Source organism: Megalobrama amblycephala, linkage group LG9 (genome assembly GCF_018812025.1).
Source record: "Megalobrama amblycephala isolate DHTTF-2021 linkage group LG9, ASM1881202v1, whole genome shotgun sequence".
Classification (NCBI taxonomy): domain Eukaryota; kingdom Metazoa; phylum Chordata; class Actinopteri; order Cypriniformes; family Xenocyprididae; genus Megalobrama; species Megalobrama amblycephala.
Genome location: NC_063052.1, coordinates 11,233,332 through 11,250,188, shown reverse-complemented (window position 1 = coordinate 11,250,188; position 16,857 = coordinate 11,233,332). Strand labels below are relative to the sequence as shown.

At 38.9% G+C, this 16,857-nt stretch overlaps 1 protein-coding gene across 1 annotated transcript in view; it reads right to left on the bottom strand.

Annotated features, from left to right (window-relative positions):
- Positions 1-16,857, bottom strand: part of cdk6 (cyclin-dependent kinase 6) — a 56,975-nt gene that overhangs the window by 13,273 nt on the left and 26,845 nt on the right. The window contains exon 5 of the mRNA XM_048201560.1: positions 2,147-2,256. Coding sequence (XP_048057517.1) covers positions 2,147-2,256 — 110 coding nt within the window. The remainder of the gene's footprint in view (positions 1-2,146; positions 2,257-16,857) is intronic.

The following is a 16,857-nucleotide window of genomic DNA, read 5'->3' as shown; positions in this document are numbered from 1 at the left end:
GAAAAACTGCAATTTTCATGGACAAGGGAAAGGTACTCCTCTCATAAAACGTACAAATAAAGATACTTTTAGATGTTTAATTGCTATTTGGAGCGTTGGGATCACTAAACGAGGGCTTAATGAACTCAATTTTGTGAAAACCTCAAATTCGACAAAAATGTATTACTTGTTTTGCCTGTAGCTCGAAATTAGCCTGTGCGCATTCCGACTCTTTTTGCCAACATGTGACACATAAATATTAGAAGAAAAACTTAAACTAAACAATTGTTGCCCTGGCAATAACTGAAATATTTAAGTTGAAGCACTAAAGTTGAAGTCTTGGCAAAATTGATCTGCTATGCTGCTGCTGCAGATCAAGTACGGGACTTGCTACTGCCAATACAAACACGACACACTGCTGTGAGCAAGTAAGACATACTGCTGCTGTACAATATAGCATACATGAATTACCCATAGCAGATCTATACAGGTGGAGCTGGGGAAGGTGGAGGGTTTCTGAAAGCATGCTGCAAACTGCTACAGCAAATGCTGACCAAGTATTTGAAGGTTGAGCAGCGAGCTCATTGGCTGCTGATGTAACAGGAACCAATCAGTTGTGTCCTATAGAGAATGATGTGATTGCAAGCAGATTCATGACAGAATTTTGTATTAACTGGAAATAAATAAAAAAACCCCTAAATATCAATAATATCAAAACCTAATAAAATGACAAAAGCACATAACAGAATTACTACAAATTAAACAAAAATATTAACTAAGCTAATTCAAAATATTAATAAAACTAAAATAACACTGCAATGCATATACACTTGTATCTGTTTTGAAATCCGTGCCTTTCTGGTGCTTAAGAAGGGATTTCTCACATGTTTGAATTGGTCAACAATTTAATGAGAGAAATTGCTTTACGCACCTCATCTGGATATTAGCATCTCCATCTACAGTATTCTCATTGAAATAAGAAATGACAAAAAAAAAAATAATTTGCAAAACTTAATCTTTAATATTTCTCTCTTCTTAGAGCCTTATAATATGCTACAAGCTGATGAAGTACATTAGAAGCCACAAAGAAAGAACCGTTGAACCATTAAATCCTGCTGTCACTAGATTGAGCAGCTTTAATAAATGTGCCAGTGTTGAGTTGAGCAGTTGGAAAGATTCGTTAAACCGCACACAGATGAACGGATCACTCCAGGTCTGCAGTGCCTGTCACAACCACAGTGACGGTTTTTTATGTCTGTTTTAATAACCTCAGCCTCCTGCAAAAATGTGGTCAGAAGCAGTGTGGCACTACAAAATCCATTTTATTTATTTTCAAAATTTCGTTTGATCTTTTAGCATTTCTGATTTTTCTTTTCTTTTTCAGATTTTGATAAATACCATGAATATTAAAAAATAAAATATAATATTTAAACAGTTTCATAAAACTATAAAAGGGGGAAAATATCTAATTTCTCTCTTGTTAAAAAAAAAAAAAAAAAAAAAAAAAACACATACACACATACATATAAATAATAAAAATTAGTATAAAAATAGTTTTCAGAGTCTTCAACATACATGTAAAGACATATTGTGGCACAAATGTAATATATTATAAAAATGTCCAGGCTTATTTTATAGCTTTATGTCAGATCAGTGATTTTCAATTTCATATATTATTTTATGTCAGATTTCCATTTTAAAGTCTGGATTATGGACCAAAAAAAAAATATATATATATAATAATAATAATAATAATAATAATAATAATAATATATATATATATATATATATATATATATATATATATATATATAAAAATAATATTCTTCAGTGTGAATGGAAAGTTGGCCGTATCACTAATAAAGTGGACCAAAAAGATAGATATTTTTTAAAAAAGAAATGAAAGTAATATTTTGCACTTTAAAATATGTATTTAAAATATTTTAATTTTAAGCCTATTATTATTCAAGACACACCCTGTGCAATATTTATAGACACAAGGGAAATCATAACACTTGTTGCTCCCTGTGTGCCAGACACATGAAAGCAATCAGGTCATCCATGCTTGACTTTGTTTAACTGAGCATCCAACATCTTTCTTCATTTTACGGTCAGCTAGTCAGGGTTATTAGTGAGCGAGTTCGATAACGATGCTGCACAAACTTACCGGCGTCTGAACATCTCAGCAAAGATGCAGCCGACACTCCACAGATCCACAGGAGTAGCATAGCTGGACTGAAGCAGCACCTCTGGAGCTCGATACCATAACGTCACAACCTGCAAACATACAAAAAATAATGAGAAAAATTACATCACTAACCACTAGGGGCCAGATTTACTAAACAGGGCAAATTAGTGTGAGTGCGCAAATTCACAAATGCACCAATGGGAGTGGCAAGTTTTGTGTGTGATCTACTGCAAATCTAACCAACGCAATCTAACAAGAGCAGCGCAAATTAGCATTGGGTCACAAATAAGCGGAACAGATGCTCATCAGGTGCAGGTCGACACAGGCGCAACTTGTTACATGTAATATACGGATAACTTCTTCCTCTGGCATTCCAAAGAAATTAATATGAGTGGAAAATATTTTCTCCCTTCTACCACACGCTCTCTGTTCTCTGCAGTGTCTCCTCCTAGCAGCAACAATTGCAGCCATGTCACAAAATGGGTTAAGACATGCTTTTTTGGCCGTTAAATAATGCCACAAATACCAGTAATTTGACTAGCGCAAACATTAGTAAATCACATTGCGTGATTCATTTAAATACTCTCCTCCCATGAATTTTGCGTCTGAAAGGGAAAGTCCTACAAATGCATATGCAATAAGGTCAGCCGCAAAAACAACTCAGTCCATGCCTTTTCAGCGCTAATCTTGCACTGTGTGTCTTTAGTAAATCCCGACAGTAGTTTTTTTAACGCCAAAAAAGGGTTTGCGCTGGCGCAAGCTGTTAGTAAATCTGGCCCTATAAGTCTAAAATGGCAATAGATGCTCGTCTATATGATCAGTGACGATTCTTTTAGAAAATTAGAAAATATAATACCATAAACATAAAATACGATTTAAGTATCGTACAATATTATATTATATTTTGATATAGACATTCTTCTAACTTTAAGTAACTTTTCAACTACATGTCAACTAACTCTCATTAATTTGCAACTACATGTCAACTCTCAGAGTATTAGAAGAACAAGTTGACGTAGTTACTTCTGGTCAGTAAATGTCTGTTGGGAGCATCAAAATAAAGTGTTAGCAGATGTTAAGCAGACAGTCTATTAATACTCTAATGACAGCTAGTTAACGAAGTTGTAAAGCTACTTATAGTTAGTAGAATGTCTGAAGTGGACCATCGAAATAAAGTGCTACCTTATATTTTGAATTAATTTTACAATTTCTTAATTGTACTGTATAATCAATTGGAATCACAAAAGATTGAAATCACTGCTGGCAATGTCCACACAAAAGCATTTGTTCATTCTATATTGTATCTCTAACTCTAAACAGACCCCACTGACCAATCGAACTCCTTATACAGGCTGCAGGAGCCCAGGAATACTCAGTATGCATGATTCTGCTGTTAACAGCTACAGTAGGGAGAGCCTCCAGACAAAACTCAGTGACCCTGCTCCAGGGTGGACGGCTTCCAGGTGCTTTCCCTCCTCAGCGCTCTCTCGCTCTCCTCCCAGTAGGCTCTGGGCCCAGAAACCCCCAGGCTTATCAGCCAAATCAGTCAGGCCTGTGTTTGTAAGCAAAGCCTAGAGCGTATATCAGTGACTCGTATCCTAAAACGCGCAGCGCTCGAGGGTACGCCAGAGGAATTGAAGGAAAAATACTTACAGCGAAACGCGCTGTAACTGGCATTATAAATATAAGCTGCATCAACGACTGGTTTGGATTAATCAATCAATCAGACGTATCTATACTGTAAAAAAAAAAAAATTAACTTTTACAGAAAAAATACTTTTCCATATACAGTGAAAAACTGTACATTTTTTAACATTGTATTATATGTAATTTTACTGTAAAACTGTCAAATTTACAGTTTTTGAAAGTAAAAACTATGAATTTCCATATAATTAATGGCGAAAACCAGTAAAAGGACATTCCCAGAAGTCCCTGCCTGACAGATCACATATGATTATATTTTATATAAATAGTTTTGTTTCTTCTTATTTTTGTGATCTTTATTTTAGTGCCATGTGTGTTACCATGATGATGTTTTGTCTCTGTGAGTGTGACCTTGTGCATCGTCCCTAAACGAGTATTGCCAATGCAGAAGTAAGCCATTTTCTGTGAATGTGCAAGACTTCCGATTCATTAGCCGCTATAGGTAAATAACTAGAAGAATAACTTAAATTTGCAGTAAATGGTAAACTATTTGCGCTAAAATCCAGTTTGTTCATGATTGCAATCATAAATTAAATATCATAAATACTAGCTGGCAATGTCAAGCAGCATAACGAACTGTTTTTGTACAGCTAAAATAACTGGAAGTGGATGATAATGGAAGCTTTGCACATTCAAGTTACAAATGAGTTAAATGAGTCTTGTGTTAAAAATAAGGCAGATTTTACAGTCTGTATTCTGGTGGTAAGAGTGAAATATGAGATAACATTGTTAAATATAGGTCTAACAGAGAGAAAGAATTTGGAGTTGCATTGTATACAATGTTTTTTGTCTATTTTTAACATTGGGGTGGGGGTGTGGGGAGCCTCCAACTGTTTCTTTAAAATGCACCTCCGAATGGCAAAGTTGATTATCAGCGGGGATGCACATAACTTTTCTGGTCTGGTTCTCAAGGGAGCACCTGTTGATTGGTACTCACACTTTACACAACACACTTATCCTAAAAGATGTCCTCATCACTTTCCTCCTGACTGCTCTCCTTACTATCTTTTTTTCTCTCAAACATGGTAGATGATGATAATGAATTTTTTTTTTAACATTAATGACAGACAACAGCAAGAATATTAGGCTGCTGTCACTTTAAGAAGGAAAGCGTGGACCGAATAACTGATACACATCCGGTTTCTTTCTCAACTGTTCACTTATGACATAACCGAGAGAATACTTGCCGAGACAGGTATTTTGACATAATTTTGTGTGTATGTGTCCGTTCAAGTGCATGTAAACGTGAAAGAGGAATTAATTCAGTGTTTGAGCGCTGTCTGACTGTCTCTCTCTGTGTGCACACGTTTTGGGGGTGTGAGGCTGTGCTCACAGATAACAGCTCACAAGTCCCGATTTTCACCTCTTCTTCCACTTTTAAAATCGTTTGAATGTGTTAATTGGTGAGACAAAACACATCCAAATGATAAACCCCTGATTATCAGTACATTTTAAAGTGAAAAGCAGGTTTTAGTACTTTAAGTTGATTGGTATATTAACATTGTCATTTTAAAAAAAAATATACGGTACAAAAATGCTGGGTTAAAAACAACCCAAGTTGGGTTGAAAATGGACAAACACAGCAAATGGGTTGTTTTTAACCCAGCGGTTGGGTTAAATGTTTACCCAACCTCCTGGGTAGTTTACTTAACTATTGTTTAAAAATTACTGTATTGCTTGCTTAAAATGAACCCAAAATATGTTGGAAATTAACTTTTATTAATATGTTTAATAAATGAACATTTATGAAAAAAAGTTTAATTAATAATAATTAAACATTTATTAAAGGTGCCCTCGAATGAAAAATTGAATTTATCTTGGCATAGTTATATAAATCTCATTTGTTTAAAAGACCTCCGAAGAACAGGCGAATCTCAACATAACACCGACTGTTACGTAACAGTTGGGGTGGACGCCCCCAATATTTGCATATGCCAGCCCATGTTCCCAACATTATGAAAGGCATTAGACAAGGGCAGCCAGTATTAACGTCTGGATGTGCACAACCAAATCATCAGACTAGGTAAGCACGCAAGAACAATAGCGAAAAATGGCAGATGGAGCAATAATATCTGACATGATCCATGATAACATGATATTTTTAGTGATATTTGTAAACTGTCTTTCTAAATGTTTCGTTAGCATGTTGCTAATGTACTGTTAAATGTGGTTAAAGTTACCATCGGTTATTACTGTATTCACGGAGACAAGAGCCGTCGCTATTTTCATTTTTAAACACTTGCAGTCTGTATAATTCATAAACACAACTTCATTCTTTATAAATCTCTCCAACAGTGTAGCATTAGCCGTTAGCCACGGAGCACTATCAAACTCATTCAAAATCAGAAGTAAACAATATAACAGTATACAATACTCACATAATCCGACGCATGCATGCCACATGCATGACGAACACTTTGTAAAGATCCATTTTGAGGGTTATATTAGCTGTGTAAACTTTGTTAATGCACTGTTTAAAAGGCAAGCGCGAGCTCTGTGGGCGGAGAGCACAGGATTTAAAGGGGCCGCAGCATAAAATCGGCGCATTTATAATGATGCCCCAAAATAGGCAGTTAAAAAAATTAATAAAAAACAAATCTATGGGGTATTTTGAGCTGAAACTTCACAGACACATTCAGGGGACACCTTAGACTTATATTACATCTTTTAAAAACATAATCTAGGGCACCTTTAAAATTGCTTATTAATAAATATTCACCTTTTGATTATCACTGTTACCTCTATAATTATGTCTGATTATTTATTTCCAACCAATTTTGGGTTCATTTTAAGCCAGACATATTTTTAAACAATTGTTGGGTTAAATAAAACTGCCCAGCACGTTGGGCAAACATTTAACCCAACCGCTGGGTTTGTTCGTTTTCAACCCAACTTGGGTTGTTTTTAAACAAATTTTTTTGGAGTGTATATAAGTTGTAAAGTATAGATACCTCAATATGCCATCCCGTAATAACAAACACTATCACCATATTTTTTAAAAACAACCCAAGTTGGGTTGAAAATGGACTACCCAGCAGGTTGGGCAAACATTTAACCCAACCGCTGGGTTAAAACTACCCAATCGCTGGGTTTGTCCATTTTCAACCTAACTCAGGTTGTTTTTAACCTAGCATTTTAAGTGTATAATTTAATATTAAGCCCAATCCTGAATTAAAATGTAATTTCAATATAATATCTTGGGGGTCTATAGGCAATGAGAAAACACGACATGACAGTGAATCAATTCTAGATGACGACATCATCAGCTCCAATTCATTTGAACTGAATGCAAATCATTCTGATTCAGTCTGTAAATCATTTTTAGCAGCAAATGACTCATTGATGTTACAATGGTCGCGGTGCGAAATGCGATCACGTATTTCATATGTATAACAGACTATATTTAGTGAGGGGACCGCATGTGCTGTGTTGACGCTTTCTCATTTAAGTCTTCCTGGTTTAGTGGAAATGGAGAGGAAGTTGAAGGTGAAATAAAAAGGATGAAACATTTTGGCCTCTTTGTTGCCATGTGACCACAGAAAAAGCACATAACATATTCTAAAATAGATTACTCTGGTGAATTTCATTTCATTAAGCAGCGCTTTTTTTCTGACTTTTAGAAGTCCCAGATCAGACACGTGGTGCGTCAAACCATTTGAGTCAGACTTAGACTCAAATTTGTTTATTAATATAAAAAAAACACACTATGATAAGGACAACAAAGTTTATGTTGGCTCATCTAAATGCCTCCTTCAATATTAAACTCTAAAGAATTTTAAAAGCCGGTTTTTATTTAGCCAAACGTGAACAATCATTTCAGAAGGCTAGTCTGCAGGCCCAACCTGACTCTGTCATCTTTAATCCAAACATTTTGGCTCAGCTGAGTATGTTAACTGCATTTAAACGAACCCTAAGCTGATATCTTATCTAAATGTACACTACCAAAGTATAAAAAAAAGAGGGTACGCTGCTTGACTTCTAGGAAGAACCACACACCGCTGCTAACTGATGTTCAAGCTGAAGTATATCCGCTTGTATGACAGTGTTAATAAAAGGCCACACCGCAAACACAGACACGCACTCGCTGGCTCACACAGCATCTTGCTAGAAGGCTGCAGCTTACTTAGCAAGGATAAGATACACTGCAGTGATTAAACACTGTAAACCCTCAGAAGTACAAGATGAACTAACTGACAGCGCTACAGATGAATTATCATAACAAGAGGCGTAATAAAAATGCACTCTGAAAATGTCAGAATACACGCAAGAGCTGTGGTTTTCTTCGATGTTTCTTTCAAGGGTGACACTCGAAGATGGCAACAGAACATTTACCCACAGAGTTCCTCTGTCAAACGGCACATGCCACAGTTTGCATCACGACACCAATGGAAGCGCACGATGCAGTGTACTCGCGTCACTCGAGCTCGTCAAACGGGACAGATCAGAGCGGTTGTACTCTATGACCTCAAAGAACACGCATGTAAGCTTCTGACGTAAATTGACAAAGACAAGCAGAAAAAGAACAGTTTCATCATGATCATCATACTGTATGAGTTAGATGAAAGCAAAGCAGGTTATGCAAGTTAATAAAAGTTTTGGGGAAGCTTAAAATCAAGATTAATCTGACTGGCAACTAAATTTAAAGTGCCTCTATTATACTTTTGTTTTTTAGAGGTCTCCTACAATAGGTTTACATGCATCCAAGGTCAAAAAACACTTTAATGGTGCTTTCACACTTGGTTCGATTGCCTGGACCGAACCCGAGTTCGATTGCTCCCCCCTCCCCCTGCGCCCACTGGACTGTGTTCACATTATATTATTTGGGTCCGACCCGCGGTTCGTTTGCGTCATCAAACCAGCAGCTGTTTACTACGTTGCTTAGTAACGATGGCACATAGAGACAGAGCGCATTTATGTTAATCTGAAAGCCACGCCCACCGGGGGGGGGGGGCAATCCAACCGTCTCCATTGAGTTTGTATTGCGTGAGGCTGCCTCCTTGTCTTTTCTGACTTATTACAAAAAACAGAACAATGTCTAAAAGCTGCTGTGTGACAAGGTGTACAGCTAACAAACTTAAAAAACCCAGAAATAAGTTTTTATAAGCTGTCGACCCCCAAAAACGAATGTTTAAGGACATAAAAGTGGATACAGGCAGTGAGACAGAGAGCAACGGGTCATATTACTATAAGAAATGCATTGGAGGGGAACGTAATCGGCGACAGGTGAAATAATTCTTTGACATGGTAAAAAATAATGAATGGTTTGTTTTTGTTGGTTTGTTTAGCATATGTTGTCGCCGATTACGACCCCCTCTAGTGTATTTCTTAAAGTAATTATGACCATTTGCGCTCTGTCTCACTGCCTGTATCCACTTTTATGTCCTTAAACGTTCATTTTTTGGGATCGACAGCTTATAAAAACTTATTTCTGTTTTTTTTTTAGCTTGTTAGCTGTGCACCTTGTCACACAGCAGCTTTTAGACATTGTTCTGTTTTTTGTAATAAGTCAGAAAATACAAAGAGGCAGCCTCACGCAATACAAAGTCAATGGAGACGGTTGGATTGTTTTCCCCCCCCCGGTGGGCGTGGTCTTCAGATTATGACGCGTGTCGCTCTGTCTCTATGAGAAGGCGGCAAAATGCATAATGTTGCTCTCCTCACATTTATATTTTTGAACCGTTGGTTTTGTTCATAACGGCTCTTGCGTCTGCTGCGAATGTAGAATGCTGAAGGCGAGCAGAAATGAGAAAAGCTACGCTACAGCTCTCTGTTTGCAGCACGTCAGTCACGCTCGTCGGGAAAGTGAGTCAAACACACACACAAACACACATTTTTATCAAATTATACGGCATTAATAGCGGTTCACTTCCGCAATTTGGTACGTTTGCATCCATATCAGAAGCGAGCCGTACCGGAGTTCACTTGAACCGCGCCCCAGACCACCCTTTTTAAGTGGACTCGGGTACGGTTCGCGGGTGCGCACCCGAGTTCAGAAGACAGTGTTCACATCATCCAAACGTACCGAACTCTGACGTCAATCGAACCCGGGTGCGCACCAAAAGTGCTAATGTGAAAGCACCCTAATGGACCCTTCGCTAAGCCCCGCCCTCTATAGTTACTGTTGCTACGCCTGTCAAGCTTTCGCGTCTGGCAAGTCATTTACAGTGCGTATGCACCGGTGTCAGACATTTTCAAGGAGATAATTAGTCATTTTTGGCGAACAGGTGAAATATCTGAGAGAGCAAGACAAAAGGGACTGCAGTATGCTTTCGAGGGATATATCCACGACATATTATGCAACCGATTAGAAAATAATTTGATCAAAATTGAAGCTAAAGCTCCCAGCGCGAGCAGCAGCCGCTTCATACTCTGACCATTCAAATGGGAAACACACAGTTTATTGAGGAAAAGCTTTGTTCATCCACAGCAGGTTAAGTGAAATTTGTGAAAATAACCTAATACTTATAAATCAAACAGCTTATCCATAAGTTTTATGGAATAAACACATGACGTTAGCCTGACCACTTAGCAATTATAACATTCTCCCGCTTATAATTTTAGCACGCCAGGCTAACGTTACTCCGTCTTGCCTTTAATCATATTATTTCACATTCAAATATATGCATTTTGAACAAAGAACCGTCATTATTTCCAAGAAATGATGTGCCAAGTTAGCTAGCTAGCTAACCTACCCGGACTTACTGCATATGCATACATCAATATTACATCATTGTCATCATGATAAATAACACACAATTACTGTACTTGCATTATTGTTAAGGGTAGGTTTAGGGTTGGGGAAAGTGTAGATGTTAATAAAGCCATAAACCACGTTAATATCACGCTGGAAGTACAATCTGATAGGTAACGTTAGCATTTTTCAGATTTTGCTAACGTTACCCACTGTTTCAATGGGAGATAGTAAAATCTGACAGGGTAGCACAAATTGTCAGAACACTGGTACTTCTCCCCTTGGGTTTTAGGTTTCGAGAAGGAAAAAAAATTCCACCACCCCGTCTAAACTGTTAGGATACCGGGTATCAGATTAACACAATGCATAAGCACAACGCTTCGGCATGTTCCCTCGCTCGAAAGCTTGACAGACCTCCCGCGCCTAGTAACGGTTGCTAAACCACGATTGGCCTGCGGCGGTTTTCGGGTGTGGCTTAGCGAAGGGTCAATTGTCTCATAATATACACTGCACATCACCTCTTTTCTCAGAGTCATAAATGGTTTGTTCAAAGATTTAGGCTCATTAAACCACACCATTCCGAGAGCCTACTCTGCTCTGATTGGTCAGACGGCTCATTCTGTTGTGATGTAACGATGTAACGATGGCGTTGGTTTTTCCGTATAAATTCCAGCACAAGTCCTCATCCTTTTGAATAGCATGCAAAGTGGATTTGTAGTACGGAAAATGGCATCTTCTCGACATGTCTAAAACATGAACCAAACTCTTCCAGTTTCAGCTACAACTACATTGTTAAAAGTAGACGCTGTTCGCAGGCAGCCGATGAGGACCATAGACTGGCATTATGCAAATTTGTTACATTATTATGGAAATATGTAACCGGAAGTGAGAGTGGAATTGCTGATGACTCGTTTCAGAAGTTCAGAATTGATTGTTTCTTTTAGGAGACTATAACTTTATTTGTTGTGTGCACTTTAATCTTACATTTTACAACCACAAACAGCTATATTACACACTACATGAAAGGTAATATTCGAAAAAGCATAACAGGGGCACTTTAAAAAAAAGTTCTACCACTCTTTTAGCATCTGTAAGTATTGTATTCAGTCTCAGATGTCTGATGCATAAGGCACACAAAATGGGAAACACGTCGGGATTTTCAAAGTCATCATCTGATTTCCAGGAGATGTGTGTGTCGCATTCTTTAACGGTCCATCTGGAAACAAAGCCGTCATGATGCCAAAAGCCCTTGTGTTTACAACTATGACAATATGCGCTTATCAGGATCAACCGAACACTGGATTTTTAAAAGTGTGCGAAGTTCACGGCATAGACTCCTGTCCAAGAGTTTTACATGCCGGTCTGTTGTCGTAGGGACAGTGACTTTACATTTTCACGCCCCTAAACATGATGCTGAACAGAACAAACTGTGATTGGTTGCTTTATGTCAGTCAGACAGCCTCTTGGGTGGTCCTTGGCCACTGAAAGCTGCTAAGTCTTTAGCGGCTAAGAAGATCTGGCTACGCGAGACTAGGCGACTTTTTAAAGTCAACTTGCATACAAGCAGACAAACTTTGAAAGCTTTTGTACAAGTTGCTGAAGAATATGGTGGTGTTTAATTCATGCTGTCACACCTGGCATATTTAGTGACCAGTGAGGAAAATGCCAAATTATCTCAATGTCTGCATAGTTTCCAATGAGAGGTTCTATTCTAGGCATGTGTGCCCATCGGTCACTAAAGTTGCCAAATTGAAATTGTCTTAAAAATTGCACGAGAACTGTACAGTATGTTCACAAGAAAGATTGTGCAAATAATTCTAATAAAGACAAGGTGCGTTCAAAAACAGCTGCAATGTAGTGGAACAGAAAACAGGAGTTATTAGAAGTTAATTAAAAAATAAAGTTTGGGTCAGTATGATGCATTAAATTGATCATTATAATGTTACAAAAGATTTCTATATAAAATAAATACTGTTCTTTTGAACTTTCGATTCATCAAAGAATCCTGAAAAAAAAATGTATCATGGTTTTTCCACAAAAATATGAAGCAGCACAACTGTATTCAACATTGATAATAATAAAGAAACATTTCTTGAGCAGCAAATCAGCTTATTAGAATGAGTTCATAAGGATCATGTGACACTGAAGACTGGAGTAATGATGCTGAAAATTCAGGTTTGATCACAGGAATAAATTACATTTTAAAGCATTTTCAAACAGTAAACAGTTGTTTTAACCTGTAACAATATTTCACAGTATTGCTGTTTTACTGTGGTTGCTTTTGATAAAATAAAGCCTTTGTGAGCAAAAGAGAAATCGTATACTGACCCCAAACCTTTGAATGATAGTGTATATGTAGCATAGCATAACATCTAGATTCACAAGTCAATCTTATTAATTGGTTGTTGGGCTATTAGTTGAATAGTCGACATCATGAATGTGAGCATTAACATTGTGAAAATATTTCATCTTTGGATATGGTTTGCTTTTGATTTGACTGCATATAGCAGTTGCTTTTGAAAGAATGTCCTTTCAGTGAGACAATTCCAGTCTGTATCCTTTGGATTGAGCATGAATACATGCTAGCATTTAAAGTCTCTCTCTCCTCCTCTCTAAGTTTCGAACCATGCAAGTGGTTGTGCGACAGGATAGCCTACAGAGGTTTTTCTGAAACTGTCCGCTAATAAAAGGGTCAGATAAAGCAGCTCTGGCTGACTCCAGATTAAAAGAGAGCATTCTGTGCATTCCTATCTGGTGAGACAGTGTGGGCCGTCTCAGCACGAGGGAAACCAAGAAACTCTTCTCAGCGCCACTGACCAAGCATATCCACAACGGCCCAGCGGCTCAACTCTTGCACTGGGCCACCCTGCACTTCTCCATACCCCACTCCAGCTAATGCACTCTAGCACCCATTACCCAAACCCCTCCTTTTTATTCACCCCAATAGATTTAAAACAATAGAGACACAATGTGATTCAGAATAAGCCTGGCTGATGGAGTTGGCTTGGAGCCTCTGTTTACATTGTCTCTCTCAAAGGAAGCGAAGGATGAAAGGCCCCTTCAACACAAGACGTTCATCCGCATTCTTTCAGGCCGCCCCCGGACACTTTTAAAGGGGCAAGTCCACTAACTTGGCAGAGCACAATGCCGCTCGCTAAAAATGAGCCTCCATGATGACCCATTATTCAGCTGGTAATAGATCAGTGAGTGATATCATTAGCTAGCTCCTGAAAGTCCTCTGAACATTAGCCATGTACAAAACAACATATGCTCAAAACTGATAAGTTGGTTGATTGCATGAATGACCAGTCAACAAGCCAGACCTAAGAAATCCTTGCATATTTATGCATTTCTTATGGGGGAATGAACATAAGACGTTCTTATATTCAAAAACGCACTGGGGCGCACTGGAATGGAACAGAATGCAGGAGTTTGTAAAAGTTTATTACAACTATTTTAAAAGTTGTTGTTTGTAAAAAATAAGTAAAAACTGATGCATATACACATGCACCAATCAGGCATAACATTATGACCACCTTCCTAATATTGTGTTGGTCCCCCTTTTGCTGCCAAAACAGCCCTGACTCATCGAGGCATGGACTCCTCTAGACTCCTGAAGGTGTGCTGGGGTATCTGGCACCAAGATGTTAGCAGCAGATCCTTTATGTCCTGTAATTTTTGTGAGGTGGGGCCTCCATGGATCAGACTTGTTTGTTCAGCACATCCCACAGATGCTCGATTAAATTGAGATCTGAGGAATTTCAAGGCCAAATCAACACCTCAAACTCGTTGTTGTGCTCCTCAAAGCATTCCTGAACCATTTCTTATTTGTGGCAGGGCACATTATCCTGCTGAAAGAGGCCACAGCCACCAGGGAATGCCGTTTCCATGAATACCGTTTCCGTTTACATAGTCTGCAACAATGCTTAGGTAGGTGGTACGTGTCAAAGTAACATCCACATGGATGGCAGGACCCAAGGTTTCCCAGCAGAACATTGCCCAAAGCATCACACTGCCACCTTCTTCCTATAGTGCATCCTGGTGTCATGTGTTCCCCAGGTAAGTGACGCACACGCACCCGGCCATCCACGTGATGTAAAAGAAAACGTGATTCATCAGACCAGGCACCTTCTTCCATTGCTCCGTGGTCCAGTTCTGATGCTCACGTGCCCACTGTTGGCTCTTTCGGCGGTGGACAGGGGTCAGTATGGGCACCCTGACTGGTCTGTGGCTATGCAGCCCCATATGCAACAAACTGTGATGCACTGTGTATTCTGACACCTTTCTATCAGAACCGACATTAACTTCTTGAGCTACAGTAGCTCATCTGTTGGATCGGACCACATGGGCCAGCCTTCGCTCCCCATCAATGAGCTTTGGCCACCCATGACCCTATCGCTGGTTCACCACTGTTCCTTCCTTGGACCACTTTTGATAGATACTGACCACTGCAGACCAGGAACACCCCACAAGAGCTGCAGTTTTGGAGATGCTCTGACCCAGTCATCTAGTCATCACAATTTGGCCCTTGTCAAACTTTTTCCTGCTTCTAACACATCAACTTTGAGGACAAAATGTGCCTAATACATCCCACCCACTAACAGGTGCCGTGATGAAGAGATAATCAGTGCTATTCACTTCATCCGTCAGTGCTCATAATGTTATTCTTGATCATTGTGTATATACAAAAATGTTAAACTAAGATCATGGCGAGATGCATGACTGGCTGAAGTGGTGGTGCTTTAAATATAAAATGTATTAAAAATAAAATATTACAAATTACAATATGTCATGTCATGTCATGTCATGTCATGTAGCCAAGTTAAACTAGCTGACCTCACTAATTGGTGACATTCCCGTACACTATTATATATGGCGCTCTTTAAATATCATGTATTGGCCATGCCTATGAACAGGTGCATTTTTGCATTGTTTTTTTTTTTTTATCATAATTTAGTAGTTATGATGGCAAAATAGCTAAGATGAGCTATATTTTGGTGCAGAAAGTTTTCAGTAATAAAATTTTAATTATACACTCACAGTTGGACTAAAAACAGGCTATTTTTGTGTTCGCTGTGCTTGCACATTGCAGTCGTACTGAACAAGCTTCCCTCCTCACCTCCAGCCATGTTTTGTCTTAGGACAAGCCATTCTTTCCCTCCCAGCCAAACGGGCTGTAAACACTGTTATTGTGAAGCCCGAGGGTTTTCCCCTAAAAATCCATTTAAAATGGCAACAATACTACCAGGTTTGGAGATTGGAGAAAGATATATGAAAGCTCAAGTAAGCAGCATTCATAAACTGTATACAGTAAAGAAAAAAAAAAACTCCACAACTGTTGCCAAAGTATGCAGAGCTTACAGGAATGCTGTATGGGGCCCTCTCTGAGCGAACAAAGAAAGCACAGTCAGACTCCTTTTCCCCAGCGCTACCACATCCGCACATCATTAGTTGGAAAATTCCTGATATATGCTGTAATTTTTTTTTTTTTTTTTTTTTTTGCTCTGGTACAGGCAAGGCATTAATATCCAGATGCCATTGGATCCTGCAATGTACCCCCAAATCAGTTCTCTTTTCCCGGTTGGCCTGCATCCATCGGCCCGTCAACAAATAATCCTGACAAGGTCCTGGAGCAAGGGTTCAGCGCTCTCTGTGGACCGCTAGCAAACGAGGTCACACAGGAAATACCAAATAAGACCTTCCCCTGTGCATTGTGCTGCTGCACTCTTTGTGTGTCTGTTGGTGTTTGGAAGCCCCCCGCTTTTTCCGCTGGATTTTTTTTCCTCTTCCTTTCTCCTTTTTGGAATACCGGGGGAGATATCTAAACATTCCCAAAGTGTGCCGCACGTGCTCTCCTGCGTGCCATGTTTTCCTTTTTCCAGACATGCCGCTGCCTCTGAGTCTGTCCAAAGCAGAAGCACATTGTCTGGCAACGAACAAGCTGCTGCGCTCAGCTCAAACCAAGACCGGTCTAAAAAAAAATCTGGATGGATTCAGCTGAACCTAAACAATTTTTCATAATTAAGATTTATGATTTGGACAGAATGTCTTGCTAAGAAACACAACTATTTAGGAAAACTCAATGTACCAACCCCCCAGCGCTTTTCAAAACTTGTTTCAATGGCAAACACCCAGAGCTTGTTTCAGCCTGGCTGCATTTTTTGCAAGTTTCATGGTCACATGAAAGGTTTAACACGAACGAAACTCTTTTGGACAAGTAGAAACACTAAAGCGCATGTGTCCCGCGTATCTCCTGCAAAAGTGTGACCTCTTTTGAAGTGTAGGAGTGGGACAA